The sequence below is a fragment of the Mustela erminea genome, chromosome 5, assembly GCF_009829155.1.
Source record: "Mustela erminea isolate mMusErm1 chromosome 5, mMusErm1.Pri, whole genome shotgun sequence".
Lineage (NCBI taxonomy): Eukaryota > Metazoa > Chordata > Mammalia > Carnivora > Mustelidae > Mustela > Mustela erminea.
The window spans coordinates 136,090,296-136,114,226 of NC_045618.1; the positions used below are offsets into that span (position 1 = coordinate 136,090,296).

General features: G+C 42.4%; 1 protein-coding gene across 1 annotated transcript in view; it reads left to right on the forward strand.

Moving 5' to 3' along the window:
• The first annotated feature begins 250 nt into the window (after positions 1-250).
• The window catches only part of GOLGA5 (golgin A5), a 31,691-nt gene continuing 8,010 nt past the window's right edge, over positions 251-23,931 (forward strand). Inside the window, exons 1-9 of the mRNA XM_032345094.1 lie at positions 251-514; positions 2,457-3,030; positions 8,816-9,043; positions 10,397-10,616; positions 11,302-11,425; positions 14,183-14,386; positions 18,300-18,470; positions 20,917-21,045; positions 23,473-23,571. Coding sequence (XP_032200985.1) covers positions 2,487-3,030; positions 8,816-9,043; positions 10,397-10,616; positions 11,302-11,425; positions 14,183-14,386; positions 18,300-18,470; positions 20,917-21,045; positions 23,473-23,571 — 1,719 coding nt within the window. The 5' untranslated portion in view covers positions 251-514; positions 2,457-2,486. The remainder of the gene's footprint in view (positions 515-2,456; positions 3,031-8,815; positions 9,044-10,396; positions 10,617-11,301; positions 11,426-14,182; positions 14,387-18,299; positions 18,471-20,916; positions 21,046-23,472; positions 23,572-23,931) is intronic.

The window sequence follows — 23,931 nt, forward strand, 5'->3', positions numbered from 1 at the left end:
CCTCCGTAAAACCGGCAGGCAAAGGAGGAAGAGGAAAAGGAGAAGGCTGTCTGGTCCACCTGGGTCTCACGGCCCGCCCAACTCAGGCCTCAAATTCTTTGCGGGCGGGGCACCGCGTGGGTCACCCCCGCGCGCGGCAGCGGTCCCGCCCCCATGGTGGGCGTGGCCGACAATGTTATGCCAGCCGCGTGCGGGCCGTCTCCACGGGAAGAGAGCTACGTCACACGCTCCAGGCGGAAGAAGGGCGTGGCCAGGAGCGAGGACCCCGCAGCCGCCGGCGCCGCCGCCTGAGTCGCTTTCAGGTGGCTGCTGTCGGCCCGGGCCGCTCAGGCAGCTCGGAAGTCACTCTGTTTTGGGGTCCTCGCCGCCCTTCCACGTCTCCCGGAAGAGTAGCCGGGCCGCCGCTTGGCCGGGACCAGGTTTACTCTGCCGGGCCCTCTTGCCGCCCGCTCCTGAGTTAGGGGGCGGCCCGGGAGGGCGACGAGGCAGCGCGCACCCCTTCCGCGGTACTCAGGTGAGTCGGCAGCGTGAGCCCTGCTGGCAGGACGGGTCCGCCTGAGGCGTTAACGGCCTTAGGCGCGGGGCTGGCCTCCCCTCAGCGGAGACTCTGGTCTCTCCGCTTTGAGGGGGGTTAAGAGAGGGGACAGGAGAGCCCCCTGGGGCCCCAGCTGGGGTGGTTTAGTGCCCTCCCCTCTTCTTCCTCCCCCGCCCCAGCCTGGTTGGACCGCTGCTCCCGCTCCAGGGGCTCTGCGAGCGGGGTGGGGAGCGAAGTGGGGGTCTGTAACTCCTCTAGTTGGGGTCCACTGATGACAAATCCCTAGGACGCACCGGCTGACCCCAGCCTCCCTTCCTCTGTGTTGACATCTGGCCTTCGAAGCAAGTCCTGCCACTGCTGTCCGTGGACCCCTCCCCATGCCACCACTGTCACCCGCTCTTCGCCTCCGTGTGGACCATTTCTTGGGGGCAGTGTTGAGAAATTACTTGAGGGCACTGCACCTCTAAAGTCTGCTGTGGCTTGTTTGTCACTGGGGCAAGTGCCGGGGGCCCATGTTTGTATTTAAGTTGGGTAATCAATATTAAGCCACGGGTTTTTGTTTTAAAGCCCTATTAACTTTAAAATGGGAAGCGAGATATTAATAAGAATTAATAATAAGAGTGTTTAATTGCCTCATTAATAAGGACCGCTTGTTGCCCAGTCACCACCACTGTCTACTTGAGAGTAATACTTTACATCTGTAGGGAGTTTTACATACCTCCATTTGATGACACATAAACGGAAATACGCAGGCATGTAATCGTCCCCTTTTGTACAGAGCAGGTTTAGAAAGTTAATTTCTTCTTGAGGTTATTCAGATCCTGAGAGTCAGGAGTTCAAAAAAAAGTGGCCTTGGCTGACTTAGGTTTGAGTTCCCCAGCTGCCATCTACTCCCCATTTGTGGAAAAAAGGATGTTGTTACCGACCACATAATGTGGTTGTGAAAATGATGTGTGATAAAGATAATGTGACAAGAGAATATCAATAAACCATGAAGGGCTGTGAGGGAAAAGCATAGCATACGAACAGAGAATGATACGACCTAATCTAGATGGAAGGAAAGAAAAGAGCTGTGTTTTGGAGCCGAAGACTTTCAAGTGGAGACTAAGAACAAGAAAGAGTTAACAATGAAAAAGCATTCCAGGCAAAAGAAACAATGTGCACATTCAAGAAATGGATGTTGATTTTTTTATATAGTACACTTCTGTGTCTACAAGGACTAATTACTTTATCGTTCTGATTCATTCTGGCACACCATAAGCTCTCAGGTCTATTTATCAAATAAATGGCTGTGCAGCCTTTTTTTTTTTTTTTAACTTCTGAACTTAGCCAGTGTGCACATAGTGGGTATTGAGTATTTAAATTATTGTAGGTGCAGTTTACACAGGTTATGTACACCTAAATTATCCATAATAGTGCTGCATTTTAACATGAAGACTGATTTAGTATCAGGAGTTTCTTCAGGTTTTAGCACCTTAAAGCAAACTAAAGGGAATTGTTTTTATTTGGCTGTACTGCCATTTTGCCATATTCATGATTTTCTATTTGAATGCTTTTTGCTATATTAACATTTGCCTTTTGTTGAAATAGGAGTTGTAATGGTAGTGATAGGTGTAATGATTATGATAGAAGAGCAACTTCTAAAATGATGTCTGCCATGTGTCAGGCGTTTTGCAAAGTTGTTTTTGTTTGTTTTTTTTTTTACATAATTTCATCTTAAAACTGTCCTGTAATGTAAGTACATTTAGTTTCCTCGTTTTCTATATAAAGCAGCTCACTTTCAGTGAAGTAATTTGCTCAAGGTTACATAGTAAGAGGCAGGGTTCGCCTTTCAGTCCACGACTGTGTGACTTGAGAGTCTGGTCTTAACTGCTGTGCTCTGCTCTTAGGCCACACTGATGCCATTATGTCCTCTTTATAGGTTCACCAGTAGGATTTTTCTGCCCCCATCATGTCTTGGTTTGCGGATCTTGCTGGAAAGGCAGAAGATCTTTTAAATCGGGTTGATCAGGGGGCCGCCACAGCTCTCAGTAGAAAAGAGAACAGCGGCAACGTCACCTACAACAAAAATGCTGACTATCCTGAACTTCAGCAAAATACGGATTTGACTTACCAGACTGGATCCAAAGCTGCATATATTTCCTCAGCAGCTGATAACATTAGAAATCAGAAAGCCACTCTCTTAGCTGGCACTGCGAATGTAAAAGTCGGATCGAGGACATCCACGGAGGCTTCCCATCCTGTTGAAAATGCAGCTCTTCCTAGGCCTTCATCCCAGTTCGTTCGAAGAAAAAAGTCAGAACCCGATGATGAGCTGCTGTTTGACTTTCTTAATAGTTCACAGAAGGAGCCTGCTGGGAGGGTGGAAATCAAAAAAGAAAGGAGCCGGACACCTGTTCCTCCGAGTTCTCGGACAGTGAGCACCAGCTCTGTGACCACCAGCATAACCGCCGTTAAAGCCACGGAGGAAAATCCTTCTGGGAGCCAAAGCGATGGTAGTTAATTGGCCCTCTGTTTCTTTTAGAGTTAAGCAAATTGGATGTGTCACCCTAGTCTAAAACGTTTTGGTAGTGTTTCTCATCCTCTGTTTTGTTACCTTTCCCCACCGGTGTAAAGGCAGTCTCTGAAGCATGGTATAAACTAGGGAGACCACTTGGCGTGCTACTAGTCAGCACAGGTCAGGTCACGACCTGTATAATAGGGACCTTTAAATGCTGTTGGGTAACTTTACCTAGCCTAGCATCTAAGAATTTCCGTCCAGAATGATTTTTTAAGATATTTTGAAATACAGAAAGAACAGTTTTAAAATATGAAAGAAAACATCATTTTGGATTTGGGACGGTCTCATACCGTTTCTTTCTGGGATTATAAAATAGGAGGCTGTACTTCCCATATATTCTGGATTGTGAGAATTTTTTTTGTGTGTTTTTCTTTCCCCCTTGCATCCCTGAGACGTAAAGCTGAGAGACTGAACTTCAAGTTGAAGGGTTGAAGGCATTGACCTGGTAGTGAAGTAACAGTTTAGAATTCTGGTATTCAGTTGTTTAATTTGCTGTGAAATTACCTCTACGCGTGTATCTTCTCACCTGCAGAAATGGGGTTAACATGGTAATGTGGCTAATTCAAGTACCTACTAACCATTTTAAAGGTTTTATTTATTTGTTGGTCAGAGAGAGAGAGCGAGCATGAGCTGGGGGAGCCGCAGGCAGATGAAGAAGCAGGCTCCCTGCTGAGTAAGGAGCCTGATGCGGGACTTGATCCCAGGACCCTGGGATCATGACCTGGGCTGAAGGCAGACACTTAACCAACTGAGCCACCTAGGCATCCCCTTCCCATTTTAAAATAGCCATGTACATGACCGGTTTTTGCAGAGATTCTTTGTATAAAGTCGATGAATGGAAGCTTGCTATTTTCTTAAATGTTACAATGTCTCCCACAGTCTAGGCTGCTGGTGAATAAAAATCGGTCTTGTATCTTTGAGGTTAAAGTGGTGAAGAGGCAAGTGTTCAAGGCATTCAAGACCAGATCATGCAGTAGCTGTTGACTAATTATGTACACCCACACGGTTAAATTTCTCCCAGCAGGGTCTGATGGGTTGGACAGACGTGTAAACAGATAATTTACATATATATTAGTATATAGGATAGTAAGTATAGTGGTTGTGATATGGTTAGAGTATTGTGGAGGCACTAAGGAAAGTAGCTAATTGTCTGAGGTATTTAGGGAAGGATTCACAGAGGTCTATAATTTGAACTGGGTCTTGAAGAATGAGTAGAAATTTTTCAGCTGAAAAGAAGAGGGGTTGGAAATCTGTTATCTCGGCATCTAGCATCATTCATTGAAAATATTTCCTTTCCCTTTCAATCTGCAATATCACCCCAGGCATATTATCAAGCATCCATCTATACATCGCTCTGTTTCTGGGCACTTAATTCTGTTTCATTGGGTTGTCTGTTTTTGTGCCAGTGCCACGCTATCTTTTTTTTTTTAAGAGTTTATTTATTTATTTGACACAGAGAGAGAGACAGCGCGAGAGAGAACACAAGCGGGCCATAAGCGGGCGGAGTGCAAGAGGAAGAAGCAGGCTTCCTGCTGAGCAGGGAGCCCGATGTAGGGCTCAGTCCCAGGACCCTGGGATCATGACCTGAGCCGAAGGCAGCCAGACATCAACTGAGCCACCGAGGCGCCCCGACCCATGCCACGCTATCTTAATTAATGCAGTTTTATAGTGTTTTGATACCTCCTAGAGGAATTTCTCCCACCGGGTCCTTCAAGAATGTTTTGGCTATTCTTGGATTTTTTTTGTACGTCCATATTCATTTTCGAATTTGCCAAGTTTCACAAAACTTCTGTTGGTCTTTTTATTGGGAATCCATTGCTTCTATGTGGACGGTTAGTTGAGGGAGAATCAGTGTCTTTACAGTACTGAGGTTTTTCAGCCATTATAACGTGATATAATCTCAATTCCGTTCTTAAGTGTCTTTCACTAAGATTTTATTGTTTTCTCCGTGAGGGTCTTGCATACTTTTTGTCGAATTTAGTCTTTGAAACTTTTAGGTGATATCTTTTTAAAATTTTTGCTTTTTGTGTGCCTTTGACACACAGTAACCTACACAGCTCTTAATCTTCATATTTTTCTGTACATTCATTTAGATTTTCAGCAGTACAGTATCTGAATAATGACAGTTTGGTTTCTTAACCTGTTTATCTTAAAAATCTTTTCCTTGCCTCACTGCATTGGCTTATGAAAACCAGTTTTTTATCTTTGTCTTCAACAGAAGGCTTTGGCTGTTTCACCAAATATAATGTTTGTGTAAGGTTTTTCATAGGTACTTTTTATCAGTGAAGAATGTTTCTATATATCTAGTTTGAGTTTTTCTGTTAAATTTTAGTAACATTTTTTTCCCTGGATGTAATGAGGTATCTATGATTTTTTTAAAGTTTTTATTCTTTAATATTGATATGGTATACAAATCAATTGACTTTTTATAACTTAAAACCAAACTTAACTTTCAGTTTGCTAATACTGTGGTTAGGATTTCTGCATTTATTTCATAAGCAAAATTGACTGGTAGTATTGTTAGGTTTTGGTATTCTGCTTATGTTAGCCTTATAAAATGATTTGCAAAGTGCTTTCTCCTTTTCTGTTGTCCTAATTATTTGATGTAAGATTATTTATTCCCTGATTGTTTGCTAGAACTCAGTGGTAAAACCATCAGGGCCTGGGCTATTCTTTTTTTTTTTTTTTTTTAAGATTTTATTTATTTATTTGAGAGAGCATGAGCAAGAGAGAGCACCAACAGGGACGAGGGTTGGGAGAAGGGGAGAGGCAGAGGGAAGGGGACAGGCAGAATCCCCGCTGAGCAGGGAGTCCAAAGTGGGGCTAGATGCCAGGGCTCTGGGATCATGAGCTGAGCTGAAGGCAAATGCCCAACTGACTGAGCCACCCCAGGGCCCCTGGGGTATTTTTAATGGAAGATTTTAACTACTGATTGCATTGGCTTTCCATTTCCTCTGTTTTTGGTGAGTTACATCTTTTCCTAAGAATCTATTTTATATACACTTAGGGGGATTATATTTATTTTACTTAATTTCAGGGAAATAATGAAAGTATCACAGCCAAAAAAAAAACCCATTTGTACATTAATCATTCATATTAACTCTGCAGAAACCAAAGCTTGATCACAGATACTCACAGAAAAATAATATCTGGCACTGTGCTAAATGCCTTTTTTTCAAATAGTGTTAATGAAGTGTAACTGACAGATAATAAATTATACATACTTAAGTATATAATTTGGTAGGTTTCAACATAGTATACATTTAAAAATTTATTGGCATATTGTTCATGATATATCCCTCAGAAGACCATTATAATTCTCTCTAGCAAGTTTCTTTTCTATTTTATTAGTTTCTGGTCTTTATTGTTAATTTCTGCTTTGAGGTTTATTCTGCTGTTATTATAGCCTTTAAGGTGGATAGAAAACTCATTGATTTTCTTTCTTTTCATTTTTAATGTAAATATTAAAAACTATAGATGTCCTTTTAAATACTACTTTGGATGTATCCCACAAGTTCAGATATACACTTTATTTCTTTTGAAAAATTTTTATTTTGGAAATTTCAAACATACCAAAGTAGATTTTGATGACTCCCTCCAATATTACGTATTGTCTGGCTATATTAATCAACATGGCCATTCTTGTTCTATTTATACCTCCCACTTTCCATTGCTTTTTTACCTCTACTGTCCACAGAATTATTTTGCAGCAAATTACAGATCTCATATCATTTCATCTAGAAATAATTCGTTTTATTACCCTAAAAAAAATGCTAACTTTATTTTTTTTTTAAAGATTTAATTTATTTGAGAGAGAGACAGGGAGCATACAAGCAAGGGAAGGAGTAGAGGGAAAGGGACTAGCAGACTCCCCGCTAAGCAGGGAGTCCAAGCTTGATCCCAGGAGCCTGAGACCATGACCTGAGCCAAAGTCAGATGCTTAACCCACTAAGCCACCCAGGTGACCCAGAATGCAAACTTTAGAAACAAACATCCACACCATCATCACCCTGAAAATGTAATAATTCCTTGATATGATCTAGTGCCTAGTCATTATTCAGATTTCCATTCCTCATAATTTTTTCTGTATGTTGAAATGCACAAATCTTAGCTATACAGATAAACGGCTATACCTATGTAACCCACACTTTTGTGATAAGCGCTTCTTTGCTCCCTTCCCTCATGTCCCTTTCAGTTAATCTTTCCATCCCACTTCCCCAACTACCACTGATCTGATTTTTTTAACCTTAGTTTTTGTCCTAAAGTTTCATATAAATGGAATCATGTAGGATATACACCCTCTTCTCTGACTTCTTTTGCTCATCATGTTAGTAAGATTCATCTGTGTTATTGGGTATATCAATAGTTTGTTCTTTTTTATTTTGTAGTATTCTACTGGAGATATACCATAGTTTATCTCTTCTCTTTTATGTACAATGGATTGTTTCCAGTTTGGGGTTATTGTGAATAAAACTGCTATGAACATTTTTGTATTTGTCTATTTGTGGGAAAATGTTTTCGTTTTCAAGCCTGGCAGGGGAGTCACTGGGCAAAATGTCACCGGGAGTATTTAATTTCATAAGAAACTGCAAAACCTTTTCCCACAGTGGTTTATACCATTTCGTACTCCCACCAATAATCTGAGTTCTGGCTGTTCCACGTCTTTGTCAACGTTTGGTGTTGTCTTTTTAATTTTAGCCCTTCTAGCAGGTGTGTACTGGTTCTCACTGTGGTTTTAATTTGCATTTCCTTGATCACTGAAGATGTTGAGAGCTTTTTCATAAGATTATTGATCATTTGTTTATCTTCCTTTGTGAAGTGTCACCTCTTTTGTCCATAGTTATTTAGTCCATTTTATCGAGATACGGTTCACTTTTTAGCACAAATATAATTTTTTTTAGAGTGAGTAAAAATGCATTTGGACAGACACCTGGGTGGCTCAGTTGGTTAAGTGTCTGCCTTCAGCTCATCAGGTCATCAGGTCGGGCTCTCTGCTCAGCAGGAGCCTGCTTTTCCCCCTTCCCTCTGCCTGCTGTTCCCCCTGCTTGTGCGCTCTCGGGTGCTCGCTCTCTGCCAAATGAATAAATAAAATCTTCTTAAAAATGCATTTGGATCACGTTTAGTCCAAAACAAGATGAATCTGAATTTATGAGTCTCTGTCTCTTTGTATAAGGCCTTTTAGATTCCAGTTTGGTATGTAACAAATTGGCTCTGACCTATGATTACTGTCTTTTGCCTTGAAACCCACAGCTCTTCTTTTGTGCTTTTCTAGTATTTTCACTATTGAGACCTTCCTCTTGTTTTAGAAAACGCTTTAGAGATGGAGGGAGACTGAAACCCTTTTTTCCTAATCCCAACCGTTTAGATGATCTCTTGATTTTCTTCTTTCCAGAACTATATTCTTGTGTCTGTTGTTTATCACCATTTATTCAGTATATCCAAAATTTGAGATCCTTAAAGATCTATAGCCTCCATGGAGGTGAATGAAATTTCATCAGAAGGAAATCTTTTGAGAATGTAAGTTTGGAAAAAAAAAAGAAAGAAAGAAAGAATATTTTTTCTTTTTTCTTTTTTTTTTTTTTTTTAAATTTTAGCTACAGCAGTCAACTTGAGCCAAAAGGCATTCTACCAAAGTAAGCTACTAATGTGTATGTGGTGAGTGTTCCAATATAATAAAAGTGGATTCTTTTTTCTTTCTTTCTTTTTTTTTTTTTTTTCAGTAACCTCTAATAATTCAGAGTCTGGCCATGAAGTTCAAGAGGATTCTTCAAAGGAAAATGTATCATCAGGTGCTGTCCCTGCTGACCACAGCCCAGCACCTAGTCACGATGGCAAATCACATGAACTGTCTAATCTTCGATTGGAGAATCAGCTGTTGAGGAATGAAGTTCAGTCTTTAAATCAAGAAATGGCCTCATTACTTCAAAGATCCAAGGAAACTCAAGAAGGTAGAGCCTTATTTAAATTGTGGAGGGTTAGGAATTTAACATTTCAAAAATAAACTGAAAACCTGATTACATCGAAACTTAGCAATATTTCACATTAGACTTACAAAACCCAGTTTTCATAGAAATATAGGGCCCAGATTTAGAAATAGAACCAGTCATCCTCCTACTAATCTGAAACAGAATGTTGCCTTTGTGTGGCCATTTCTTAGGAGTCATGAAATTTAAGAACTGGGGCCGTTAATAATTATCTGGTTCATTTGATCTCTTCTGAACCTTCAGGGGAGCCGTTGATGAACCAGAGGTGGGATTAAACACAGGAGTGGATACCAGTAGACAAGGTCACAGTATTGTACTGCTCCGGGGGATGTAAAGTGGGCATGGAATTCAGTTTGAATGATACCCTCTGGAAATACGCAGTGAAGTGGCCCTAGAGTAGAAAACTCTTGGATTCCTCAGAAATGGGTAATTTAAAAGTAAATAATCTCATGAATGAGGTGACGGGGGTGGACTGTGTTAGTCTTAATACAAGTGTGGCTGAGGGAAAACAAAAGGGAGAAGCGAAGAGGTCTCTGCCTTTGTTCCTGGCAGCAATTAGAAAGGAGTGTGGGGACAGTAGGAAAAGTTTTGCCAAGACATGGATGGAGGCCCAGAAAGTTTAGGGCTTGTTGGACTGACTTCAGAAAAAGCTTCACTTTACCAGACTAATAAAGACCTAGAAATAGAGCTTTTCCTGAGACCCTGTAGAGTTTGCTTCAATATAAAAAAATTTTTTTTTTGCTTGCAAACTGGTATTATAAATGTGTGAGTGTGGAAATCTGCACCACATTGCTCTTCTGGCACCAGTGTCCTAGATATTTTTTTTTTAAATACCGTCTTTTTGCTACAGTAATCAAGAGAAACACATTCTCTCCTGTCTTTTATCTTCAGGTTTTGATTTTGTGTGTTTTGGTCTTACTGTGGGGTTCGCTCTGTGCCCTTGATTTGTATTTGCATTCTTCCTGTCACTAGCAGAACTCAGCAAATCCACCGACTGGGCTGCTCTTCGGAACGCTGCCGTATACTGGTTTGGATTCCCAAATGCTTTAGGAGATGTCTCAGAAAGATTGGTTTTGTAGAAAAGCAGCTACTGTTGTGCCCTTTCCAACCTAGTAACTGTGATACAGGTGGGAACATTGGCCTTGAGAAGTGGGTATCCCATTTGAAGCAAATAATTTGAAGATACTTGTAAGCTCTTGATTTTGGTAGTAAGCACTACAGGGACACAGAGGAGAGTCTGTGTGCTCTGAGAAAAGTGTGTCTGCTTGAAGAGAGAAATCTCTTTCATTATTATTACTTTTTTTTTTTTTTTTAAAGAATTAACCAAAGCAAGAGCAAGAGTTGAGAAGTGGAATGATGACCATTCAAAGAGTGATCGAATAACCCGAGAGCTCCGCGCCCAGGTCGATGACCTGACTGAAGCCGTGGCTGCCAAGGACTCGCAGCTTGCCGTGCTGAAAGTGAGGCTGCAGGAGGCCGACCAGCTCCTGGCCACGCGCTCCAAAGCCCTGGAAGCCTTGCAGATGGAGAAATCACGGTAGCTCATCCTGGTGATAGTGACAAAGGGACTAGAAAGATTTTTCCCCATGCAAGTAATGATGAACACTGTAGTGTAGATTGTTTTATGAAAACTTAGCTTTCGAAATTTAGGGAGGGATAATTTAGCTTTTGGTAATGTTGTAAATGTGCGTGATTACAAGTTGATTTATTACTTTATTACTTGCAATTGAGATGCATTGTTAGCAAATTCTGAATTTAAAAATATTTGAAGAATATAGTGTCCTTAACTTTTTTTGGCATATAATGATATGTGGTCTGTGCTTCTATTTGGATGCCTAAAAATATAGGTTACGTTCCATTAAAAGGCAAAAAGATTTCTTTAAGAATATTTTAGTCAAATCATCTTTTTTTAATTTTTTTTTTTTTTTTTAATTTTAGGGAGAGAGGGGTGGGGGAAGGGGCAGCAGAGGGAGATGGGGAGAGAGAATCTCAAGCAGACTCCATGCTGAACATGGAGCCCAACACGAGGCTCAGTATCGATAGACCCTGAGATCGTGACCTGAGCCGAAACCAGGAGTCAGATGCCCAGCCCACCACGCCACCTCGGCGCCCCAGTCAAATCATCTCTTTTGTGCCATCAAGCTGATGCCTTGAAAGTTGTTGCACCTTCTCACTTGGGCACAGTGGCAATAAGTCCTTTAAAGTGATGCCTTTTCTTGTAGAATAATGCAGGATCACAGCGAAGGCAGCAGCTTGCAGAACCAAGCCCTGCAGACCCTTCAGGAGAGACTGCACGAGGCGGACGCTGCCCGGAAGAGAGAGCAGGAGAGCTGCAAACAAATGCAGGTTAGAAAGGAGCGATGCCTTTCTGCTGTCTTAGGACACAGGCTGTGATAAAATCCTGCGGCGCGTTCTCAGAAAAATCTGTTTCTGTCACAACAACTAAGTATTTGAAAAGTTAGCCTAATAATTTGCTAAATTTACTTAACCTTATGTATTGGATTACAGTGAAAATAAATTTCGACATCCTCTGTGATCCATCAACAAGGCATTGACAGGAAGCGTGGGCACTTTTCTTCTGAGACGGTCTTTGACGGGGTGGTGCACAGGTTGGGCAGTGGTCCTAGAGCAGCCCCTCAGCACCCCTTTAAGAAAGGAATACACTTAAAATAGTTTATATTCAGTAGAGATAGATTTTTTTTTTCACTTTATTTTGTTGTGCAGCCAACATTACCATTATTTGATGAAAAGCTGATTTGGGGGGCACCTGGGTGGCTCAGTGGGTTAAGCCTCTGCCTTTGGCTCAGGTCATGATCTCAGGGTCCTGGGATGGAGCCCCTCATCGGGCTCTCTGCCCAGCAGGGAGCCTGCTTCCTCCTCTCTCTCTGTCTGCCTCTCTATTTGTGATCGCTCTCTTGCTGTCAGATAAAGAAAGAAAATCTTTAAAAAAAAAAAAAGAAGAAGCTGATTTGGGCCCTCTTTTTTTTTTTTTTCAAGATTTTATTTATTTGTTTGACAGAGACAGAGATCACAAGTAGGCAAAGCAGCGATGAGAGGGAACACAAGCAGGGGGAGCAGGAGGAGAGGGAGAAGCAGGCTTCCTGTCAAGCAGGGAGCCCAATATGAGCCTCAATCCCAGGACTCTGGGATCATGACCTGTGCCGAAGGCAGCCACTTAACAACTGAGCCACCTAGGCGCCCAGTCATAAATTTTCTTACATAATACTTGGTCTATATTTAGATTTCATAAATTTGATGGGTAAAAAAGTAATTCCCATGCCCAGTTGTTCTAAACAGAAGTGTTTTCCACTAACAGTGCCTCAGAATTTAGGCATAGAGTACACCATATGGTGTAGCAGTTCTGTCCTAAGTGTGTACCCAAGAGAATTGAAAATATCTGTCCACACAGAAAATTGTACACAGATATTCACAGCAGCATTATCCACAATAGCCCCAGACTGGAAATATTACACATATCCTTCAGTTGCTGAATGGGTAAACAAAGTGTGCTATATGCATACAAGGAGATACCATTCAGCCATAAAAAGGAAAGAAGTCCTGATTCATGCTACAACATGGACGAACCTGTAAGACGTTAAGTGAAAGAAGGCAGACACCAAAGGCCACGTATTAGATGATTTCACTTATATGAAGTGTCCGTAATAGATCTACAGAGAAAATAGATTCATCATTGCCAGGGGCTAGAAGGAACGGAGAAGTGGTTAGAGGATCTCCCTTTGGGGTGAAAATGTACTGATATTAGGTAGTGGTAATGGGTGTACAATTAACTCTGAATACAAGCAAACCACTGAACTGTACACTGTAGAAGGGTGAATTCTATGGGGTGTGAATTATATCCCAATGAACGTATTATTAATTGAACTAAGTTTTTTATGTTTAATTAAGGTGAATTAACAAAAATTAAAGTTAATAAACAAAAATTCCATTCTTAGTTGCATTAAGCACATTTCACGTGTTTAGTAGAGATTAGCGTAGTCCTCTTGCTCTATTTATTTAAAACAGGAATTAATATTGGATCAAAGGTTTGTGGCTTTAGCTATTGGTGTGTGAACTGTAAATGCTTTCAGACTTCTGCCTCACCTGAGTGTTCTGGTGATGAGAACTTTGGAGAACAAAAAGTAAAATAAAATCTCAGAACTAGATAGGCTAGTAAGTGATAGGCATGTGTTTTTCTAGAATGTGCTTTGGAAGTTTCTTAAGCTAAAATAATTATATTTAATAGTTAATTAGAAAATTTGAAATAGAAGGAAAATGTTAACATGCTATTAAAAAAGATGTAGCTGTTTACTTAACTCTTCGGTTTGCTTTTTTTTTTTTTTTTTAAGAGTTATTCTATTTATTTGAGAGTGAGAGACTTAAGCAGACTGCGAGCTGAGCGCAGTGCCTGATATGGGGCTTGAACTCCTGACCCTGAGATTGTGACCTGAGCTGAAACCACGAGTCAGATGCTTAACCGACTGAGCCATCCAGGTGCCCCTTTATTTGCTTTCTGATAGACTTTCTGTTTTATTGATTGATCAGCTTGTATCAGGCTCACCAGATTCACCTTGGAAATATCTTAAACAGATTTCCATTTCCAAGCATCATCTTGGAAATTCCAAGTCAGTAAGCCTAGGGAAGGCTTTGGGTGGTGGTTATTTGTTTAAAACTCCTTAATTGGGGCATCTACCTGGCTCAGTCAGTTAATTGTCTGCCTTTGGCTCAGGTCATGCTCCCAGGGTCCTGGGATCGAGTCCTACATTAGGCTCCCTGCTCAGCAGGGAGTCTGCTTTTCCTTCTCCGTCTCCCTCTGTGCTGTCACTCAAAATAAATAAATAAAATCTTTTAAAAAAAGAAAAAAATAAATATAACCCTCTAATCGATTCTGATGCATTGCCGTGTTTGGGAGCCAACAACCTTCGAGTCCCTAGTCTTCAGTTCCTAAAATATGAGGTGTTTTGTTTTATTTTTTAACCTCCCTGTTATGTTGTTGGGCTGAACTAAAAAAAAAAGAAAAAAAATCCTATAAGACATCTGATTGGATGGTTGGTAAGATATATTTCAGAGGACATGATCTAAAGATGATATAAAAATTTGTCACAGAGTGAGTTTGCAGCGCGCCTAAATAAGATGGAAGTGGAACGCCAGAATCTGGCTGAAGCAGTCACTCTGGCAGAAAGAAAATGCGCGGAGGAGAAGAAGAGGGTTGAGGAGCTGCAGCAGCAAGTCAAAGTGTGCAAGGCCAGCTTGGAGTCCTCCAAGCAGGAGCTGACTGACTACAAGCAAAAAGCTACTAGAATCCTCCAGGTAGGCAGGAAATGTCTTGGATGTTAAGATCTGCCAAGTTGGTGACGCTTTCGGACTCCATCTAGATCTGCAAGAGGATTCATTCGTGTTTGCCCGGGTTGGCTCACTTCAGCTGACTTCCTGCACCAAAATGGCCCTTGTTCCTACTGCCTTTCTTTCTTTTTATCGACAATTCATTCTGCCACGGCCTGGCGCAGGTCTTCACCTGTCACCTTAAACATGGCAATATCGACGTTTGTCATTAGGCAGCCATTTTACTCTTCCTGGTGGATCCCCCATTGAGTTTTTCAGAGCTAGTGATCTTGGCCTCACGCAGCTTCCCCCGTGTCACCTCATGTAGTCCTTGGCTTCTCCGTCCTTTGCCTCCTGAGGGGAAGGTATCCATTCATCTTTCTCTAGGAGGGTTTTCTAGCCTGTGCGCTGGTTCCTATTCTGCTGTATGGAAGCTCTCCTCCTAAGTCTGTCCTGTCTCCGTTTCTTTTTTTCTGCCGCCATTTTCTGGCTCAGCTTACTCAAGAGCATACGGTTGCTTGGCGGAAGATCAAAGACTAGGTCCTGGAACTCCTGCTTAAGGAGAAAACAACGCTTTGTCTTTTTTGACTGCTTGGATCCATTTCCCTGTTGTTTTCTTCAGTATCAGACTTACTAGAATTACCGTAAATATGCCGTCTTTATTTTAGAGCTGTTAACTCTAACTCCTTCGTGTAATTTCTGTCCCTGATACATTTCTGAAACTGTCTTCCCAGATATCTTTAATGACCGGAATACATATTTTCTTTCTTTCCTTAATTTCCATCCACTTTGATTGGGATAGAACACTGGACACCGTTAGTCCTGCCTTCTTAAACTCCTGCCTCTGGTCCCACTCGAGCTGCCTTCTCTCCCTGTCATCTCTCCCTGCTCCCGAGTCTCCAGAGACCGAAGAGTCCTTTCAAAATCAGGCCCCACCCCCCCACTGCTTCTTAGGTGATGTTATCCTGTACTCACTCTGTTTCTGTCTGTCACCTCGATGTCACTTAAGTGTGTCTCCCAGCCTCACTTCCTGACCCTGGTTTCTGAATGCCTACCAGGCTTCTCTGTGTGGGATGCGCCCCTCTCCCCCCAGCTTCTTGTTCATTCTCCAGTTTCCGTAAATATGACTCCTTCCCATGCAGTAGAGCTCGAGCCGTGATACCGTTTCGATTCCACATCCATGAGACAGCACGTCCATTCCTCCAGACTTCTTTCCGATTGCTTCTGCCGTGTCACTCTGATTTATCATCGAGCACCTAACTATCCACGAGGCATTATGATAGATGCTGGGGGTGTGTTTTCTTTCTGTAAGGAGCGTTCAGTTAGCAGAGGGACACTGAGGTACTCGATGTGACAAAGTTCTTGATGCAGTAAGCCCTTAAAATCTGCGAGGGGACGTCAGAGATGACCGGATGACGCAGTGTCAAAAGGAACTTGAAGCATGGGTGGGAAGGCTCGTGGTAGGGAAGAGACTTCAGACAGAACGGCTGTCCCAGAGCAAGGGGTGTCTGAGGGAGCATGACTTCTTTACTGGACGCCAGCTGGTTCCTCTGCTGGAGCGTGCAGGCTTAGGGATCAAGTGGGGGCCGGGGGGAGGGGGGCGGTGGTGGTCGAAAACGCAGTGAGGGGCAGAAGCCAGACCATGGAGGGCCTCACATCCTGTGCAGAGGAGTTTTGATTTTTATCTCCTAGGCAGCGGTAGGGGGGAGAGGAGAGAGACTGAGCAGGGGGAGAGGTGGCACTGGGCGGGGCCCTCGGGAGGTGCTGGTAAGTCTCTGTGGACATTGACGGGTGGGGATGGAGTGGTGAGAGGGGCATGGTACAGAGAAGCCTATCGGAATTAATGGTGAGAAGTGACAAGGACAGGGTCTAGTTTGTGGCAGTGAGGGTGGCAGATGGGATAGGTGGAAGCATGTAGGAGGTGGGGTGTGTGCGACTTCCGGATTCAGCTGGAGGAAGGGGAACTGCAAGTGGAGGAAGGGAAAGGAGACCTTGGGAGGACTCATTTCCCAAGCACAGGAGCGATACGCCCCGCGTGGTGCAGCAGAGACCAGGAAGATGAACAGGCTCGTGCCGATGAGCGTTAGGCAAGTGACAGTGAGTTTGCAGGACTGTGCACTTTGCAGGATGTAACACCGAGGTGGAAGTTTCAGGAAGGCAATCAGAAGTAAAGGCCTGAAGCTCATCACAGGGGTCTGGGCCTTTACTATATTAGGGGGCAGAGAGAGAAAATTATGTGTGTTATAGAAAATATGAAAAATACAGAGAACTTTGAAGAAGTCACCCACAATTCTACCACATGAAAAGGAAAACTATTTTTGATGGAGGAGAGCACCTCTCAGGTCGTCATGTTGAAGGCGGAAGAGCTGATGGCCCTTCCTGCTGGCCTGGAATTGTAATTACAGCGCTTCTGAAACTGGTCCTCCACATCGAATCTTTTCTTCTAACTCATCCTTTCTACCAGTGCTCAGCAAACTTTTTCTGTAAAGGGCCAAATAGTATATGTTATAGGCTTTGCAGGTTCTATGTGGTCTTTGTATACATCGTATACTCTTTGTCTTTTTTTTCTTTTTAATCCTCCTCTAAACATGTAAAAATCATGCTTAGCTGGTGGGCTGTACACAGAGAAGCCACAGGCCAGATCTGGCCCATCAGCCATAGTTTGTGAACCCCTGCTTAATACCACCACCAAATTAACCCTCCTAAAATGATCTCTGGTCATGTCACTTCCCTGTCTACTTTTTAGTTGTTTGTTTTAGCCCACCAGATAAAAGGCAAACATTTCAGCCTGGCATCTGGAGCCCCCCAGGTTGACCCTAACGTTCTATCCGAGCGCATCTCAACAATACTTTCTTGTACGCCCTAATGCTTTTGCATTATTATGCTTTGTCCTGTTCTCTCCACACCTGTTAAAATCCTAGCCATTGGGGTGCCTGGGTGGCTCAGTGGGTTAAGGCCTCTGCCTTCAGCTCGGGTCATGATTCCAGGGTCCTGGCATCAAGCCCCGCACCGGGCTTTCTGCTCGGCGGGGAGCCTGCTTCCCCCTCTCTCTGTGCCTGCCTCTGTGCCTATTTGTGATCTCTCTCTGTCAAATAAATAAATAAAATCTTCTTTTAAAAAGGTAATAGGGGCGCCTGGGTGGCTCAGTGGGTTAAAGCCTCTGCCTTCGGCTCGGGTCATGATCCCAGGGTCCTGGGATCGAGCCCCGCATCGGGCTGTCCGCTCCGCGGAGAGCCTGCTTCCTCCTCTCTCTCTCTGCGTACTTCTGATCTCTATCTGTCAAATAAATAAAATCTTTAAAAAAAATAAAATAAATAAAATAAAATAAAATAAATAAAAAGGTAATAAAAAAATAAAATCCAGCCATTTTTCAGGATCAGCGTAACTGCTGCTTTCAAGTAAAGCCTTCTCTTCCCCAGTAAGTGGTTTCTCCTTGGAACCCTGCAAGTACTCTTAACAGATACACCTCTCAACTTTTTATTGCCTTCTACTGGACACTTGTAACTTCCTTTTTAGTTTGTAAGGCAGAGGGTACCATCCCAAATGAGAGACCTCTGCATTGCATGGGACTCTGAACAGAGTGCCAGACCCATTGTAGGTGCTCTGTAAATATTTGCTGAGTAGCATGTGATGGAGATAAAAAGCACAAGAAGGGATGAGAAGAAAGTACGAGGGAAATCTTGTTAATGACAAGTTTTCAACAGTAGCATGGTCCTGGGGACTAAAATCCAAGGACGGTGTACAGCAAGGCCCTGCTGAGTTCTTATCTCAATGTGGGCTTTCTTTGGTGGAGAACTTAATTGGACTATTTCCGTAGTGACTTAGTTGGTGTAATACTGATGGTATTCCGTATACAAGCTAATGTCTGTTTTGCTTAAAGATACTTCTTTTTTTATAATAGTCAAAAGAAAAATTGATTAACAGCTTAAAGGAAGGATCTGGATTTGAAGGCCTCGACAGCAGTACTGCTAACAGCATGGAGCTGGAAGAACTTCGGCACGAAAAGGAGATGCAGAAGGAGGAAATACAGAAGCTGATGGGCCAGATACATCAGCTGAGAGCCGAATTGCAGGTAAGATCGAGTACGGCTCCGCGGCACGGACAGCCGCTGACCCCAGCGATCTGCAGGTGAGCAGCGGTGGTCTGTATTTTGGGAGCAGTGTGTTAGTGAGAGGGTGTGTGGAACTGGTGTGGGAATAGTGGTCGCCGCGTAGTAATGCATCTAAGGCGATCGGTTTCCTGTCCATCGAGGGACAGTGAGGTCTGGGAATAACACACAGAGGTAACTAGATGAGATCGTTAGATTCTAACCTTATGCGCATCATATGCCAGGCATCTTGTGGGCTCGGGGTTACAAGGATCCAGACAGAGTCTTCAGATTTATCGATCTGACAATCTAGTGGTTAAAAAACAATTGAGATCTGGGCTTGTCTATAAAACTGGGACATTTTCTGATACTGGAATGGACACAGGGACAGTCCCTTAATTATAGTTTCACGAGAAATTTTATGATTTGTAGTTTATGGGTAATTGCTGTTTTTAATCCAAAAGTAAGTTGGACCTTTTGTTTTGATTAAACATGGAGCCTCTGACATAAATATTATAGGAGGAGCCTCTGAGGAGGGAGGACAAGGTGTGGGCTGATAAGCCTTCTTCAAAAGAAAAACATTTTGCAAAGAATATTCATCCATGCATTAACTCAGCAAATTATTGGTTCATAAGATGGGTGGGACCTACAAGAGGAAAGTGTGGACGTTGTAAGGCCACGGTTTCTTACCTAGAGTGTGGGCTTGAATACCAGATTTGGATAGAGGTGTCCCGTCTTTGGCACTTAGTAGATCTGTTACATGCACGAGACGCTTCATCTCATGGAGCCTTTATGAGTTTTCTCATCCATAAAGTGGAGATAAACACAGGTTCTCCTGTGGATAAAGGTACGTGTCAGAGGGCCAAGCATTATTCCTGACACGCATCAGGCCCTCAACAAATAGCAGCTAGTGTCATTTCTGGACTTCTTATTGGCAGAGTACAAGAGCTGATCAAGGCTTATCCTTATAGTCTGTATGGCTGGATTTTTTTTTTCCCTTAATTAATTTTGAATTCCAAAGACTTCAGTCCTGTGAACCTAGAAACTGAGTACATGCTAATCCTGTTTATATCTTGTCTTATTTATTATATTTGTATTTGGGTGAGATTATAAACAATATGACTCATTTTATTTAATATCCTTACCCCAGTGTCATTGAGGACATTGAGCATTTCTCAAGAAGTTGAGAAAATCTACAGTAAGGATTATGGTATATCTAGCAAAATGGGAGAATTGTTAATGCCTGTAATAGCTAAGAACTTTCTGGACAGGCATTGCACTAACCTCTCAGCATCCGCCGTCCATTGATTCCCTGCTGTAATCCCCCAAGGGAGATGGTATATTCTCATTTTACAGTTTGAAGAAATTCAGTCACAGAGAAGGAAAGTCGCTTTTTATAACTAGTAAAATAACAGGGTTAGAACCATAGTCTCTCTGATTCCAGAACACGTGTTTTGTTTTGTTTTTTCCAGAATATGTGTTACTACCCACTGCTCATACTATCTGCCTCTCAAGAGTTCATCTGTTTAAGTCAACTTGATGACAAAGATTAGAGTACCTGCTACGAACCCCAAAAACTCAAGGAGAGGGGGAAATAATTGTACTTCTTGCTGCTTTCCTCTAAATCCACGAGGCTGTGTAACTAGAGCAGCACGCTGGTGTTCTTATGTGGGTGTGTCATTAATCCCCAGTTCTTTCAAACAGTACCTGAAGTGCCAGAGTTTGCATAGATGAATATAAAAAGACTGTGCCAAAAGATAACAAGCAAATTAAGATGCTGATTTTAATCTCTTGTAGCACTGTATGGACAGATGCTTGGTTAACCTGTACAGGGGGTAACTATAAAAACCTAGAGTCATGTTCTTTGCCACTAGTAGATTCCACAGGAAATCTAGAAGGTGGTTTTTGAGTTTGAAGACCACCTTTGAAGAAGGTGGGAATAATGACGCTAAGTGAAGAAGTAAGAAATAGAGAAAGATGAAAGAACAGATAATGGTAATAAAGCTAAACAATGAAAAAAAAGGCTAACCTCAGGCGAGATGAGAGAGAAGTTCCATTGCTACTGGACGCCCACGCGTACAAACTATAACCTGCAAGTCCAGGGGCCATCTTACGGATGTTATGTTTCTGTTCCTTTGGAAATTGTTAGCTTTTGGTGAGAGCTGTACTGTCCAGCGGCTGCTGACATCCTCATCCAGCCCCGGGCTTCCCGCGCTGTGGCGGCTCTAGGGTCCGTCCGTTGCTCTCACTGTGGGCTGTGGCGTACAGTGATGTGTCTGCCTGTGTACCCCCTTCGGGCGGAGACCATGTCTCACTTGTCCCCATCCCTCCAGTGCCTCCTGAGCCCAGTTCATGGCACAGCGGGAGTACTTGAAAGATGCCGAAATGAACAGTTGATTACTGCTCTCACATGTGCGGCTCGTCGTTTCAGGATGTGGAGGCACAGCAGGTTAGCGAAGCAGAATCAGCAAGAGAACAGTTACAGGAGCTGCAAGACCAAATAGCTGGGCAGAAAGCCTCGAAACAGGAGCTGGAGGCCGAACTAGAGCGACAGAAGCAGGTAGCGATCCTGTTTGTCTGTCTGTTTGTTTGTTTGTTTTTAAAGGTTTTATTTATTTACTTTTAAGAGAGCGAGCATGCACCCCAGTGAGAGAGCGTGAGTGGGGAGAGGGGCCGAGGGAGAAGCAGACTCCCCACTGAGCAGGGAGCCCAGCATGGGGCTCCATCTCAGGAAGCGGGGACCATGATCAGATGCTTAACCGACTGAGCCTCCCAGGCGCCCTGCAGGTAAGGATTTTAGTTGGACAGTTACCAAGGAAGACGCTTTGCTGGCGGTTCTCTGAGGAGACTCTGGTGAAGCAACTTACTGAAGTTCTTGCAGAACGGGTATGGAGTGGCGATGGTAAAGGGGACCTTCTAGTCCTCTACTGTCTTGTTACCACCCACCCCCTCACTGTTTAATTCACAGGGAAGAAAAAGACCCACAGAATGGTTATGGGACTTGCCTAATCTCACACAGTAAACCAGAGAATAGACTAGAACCCGGAAGGCCTGTCCCAGACTTCTTGCTGCTACCTTGTCTGTGTTTTATTATATCTCCTTGTCGCAGTGTGTATGTATGGAAGACTTAAAAACATCCGTTGATATTCACATTTTACTACATTTGTACTTTCTAAGAACAACAGTAATATTATCTAATAGAAATATAAGTACAACATTAGTGTGGTAATTTGATCTTTCTATTTGAGAAGAAATATTTATAGACTGTTCTCACAAATCATGTTTAAAATTACATTTCTTTGTTCAGTTAGCAGTTGTCTGCTCCCCAACTTATTTTTCTTAGTATACTTACATAATAGTTTCCTTATTAAAACAGTTAAATATGCTTACATCCACATTTTCAGATCAAGATTTATATCTAATGTTAGTAACATTTATAACTTACTGAATAACGACACTGTAAGACACTTAGTATACATGATTTTACCCTCACAGTAAAATCTGTTTTCTCTTCATTTTGCAGAAAACTGTTGTTAGAATGATCAGTGCCTCACTTAAACAACATTTTCAGCTTTGTGTGTTTATATTCTTTAGATCTTTTTTCTTAGGATTTATCATTTCTGAAATGGGTTCTATTATGAGAAATGTTTGTTTTTATTACAAAGGTCCCACTTGTATCTGTTTCCTGAGTGGTAAGAAAAATGACCGAGTAGCCACCTGCAGAGTACATCATAGGCTGCCCTAGATAATTTAGTTATAAAATTGTCCCTTCAGAAATTGCATTTTAATTTATTCAAGGAGCTATTATATATTGAAAGGCAAAAATTTGATGTTCTTGATGGTTAGTGAGATAATTTTCATTTTATTATGGCAGATGGTCTTCCCACATCCACTGCCGGGGCCTGTTTTTAAAATGATAGAGTCCAGCAGAAGCGAGTGCAGCTGAATGTAGCTCTAGGCTATTTATTTAATCATCAGATGTTCTAGGTGCAAGTGCTTAATCTTGGGATTAAATAGTCCTCTAGCGCTCTTTATTAATTTTAAGTAATTTCAACCTTAAATTTTGTGCTAGCCTAGAGCTTTAAATGAAATCATGCAGACCTCCGCATAAATTGCAGTTCTCATTTCCTAATTACTGCCTCATCTTCTCTGCTCTCACATATCTCCGTTTCTTTCATCTGGGAAGTGAGCAGGTTGAACTAGATGTTCTCAAGGAGTCTAGCAGTTTGATCCTGTCTTGTCTCTACTTCTTCATACGGCTCCCTTTACTTATTTCGTCTGCAGTTAAGCATAATGCTTTTGAAGATTCTTAGCTAATTGTTCTTTCTTCCCTGACATGCGCTGTGCTCTTAAATTCCAACTGACACCGACTCATCATATCCATTGTACAAACCAGCAGCGCATTTGTGTAGTTGTTAGTGAATCAGAGGTCTTTCTTTTTTCCTCGTTTATCCATGATAGAACAAAATAGGTTCTAACACTGCGTGATAGAAATAAGCACATGAAGAGCTGCTCAGCACCGTTAAGAAATGCACATTGGAACCACAGCACAATACCAGGTTGTCCCTAGTGAATAGTTACACTTAACCAAGACTGACAATACCAAATGTTGGGAAGGATGTGGAAGAACTGGGCCTCTCCCATATTGCCGTGGGGCTGCAAAATGCCGCACGGATTTTGAAACCAGTTCAGAAAACAATTGGGTGAGTTCTTTCTCTGTAAGTTAGACATAACACTTATGTGATCCAGCGGGGCTATCCCTACATATCTACCCAAGAAAAGTGGAGACCTGTGACCATGGAAAGACTTGATACATCCTGCTGGAGTCATGTTCATCAGACCCTTCCAACGGCCCTCATTTGTTCATTCCGCATAGATGTGGCACACGTTGGCTGAGTGCCTCCTGTGTGTCAGGAATGTTTCAGATACTGGGGATGACATCGGGAGCACTGATTTCGCTTCTGTGTATTCATGTCTCACTTTGTAGGAATTCCACTACATAGAAGAAGATCTGTATCGAACAAAGAACACCTTGCAAAGCAGGATTAAAGATCGAGAAGAAGAAATTCAAAAACTTAGGAATCAGGTATGAATGACTGTTCACTTCTTGGGAAAAGATAACATCGCAAAACTAATTTTTTTTTTTCAAAGTATATAGAGAGACCTTTTTTCATATTTTCAGTGGCGTTCTGCTGTTGGAACAATGAGATGTTTTTTTCAGTCTGATACAGAATTTTCATCTAAAGCCATTTTAATCTGTGTTTGCTCTATTCTGTGGCTTCTTCATCTGGAAGTGTCTTGTAGCCACAGCCATCCGAGGACACGGGACTTACCCCCAAAATTTCATATCTTGTAACTTCAGTGGTGGTTGTGCTGACTGCCAGTTTAATAATTACTGTTTCTCTTTCCTGCGAAAAATCCAGTGATACCTTCCTGTTAACAATTG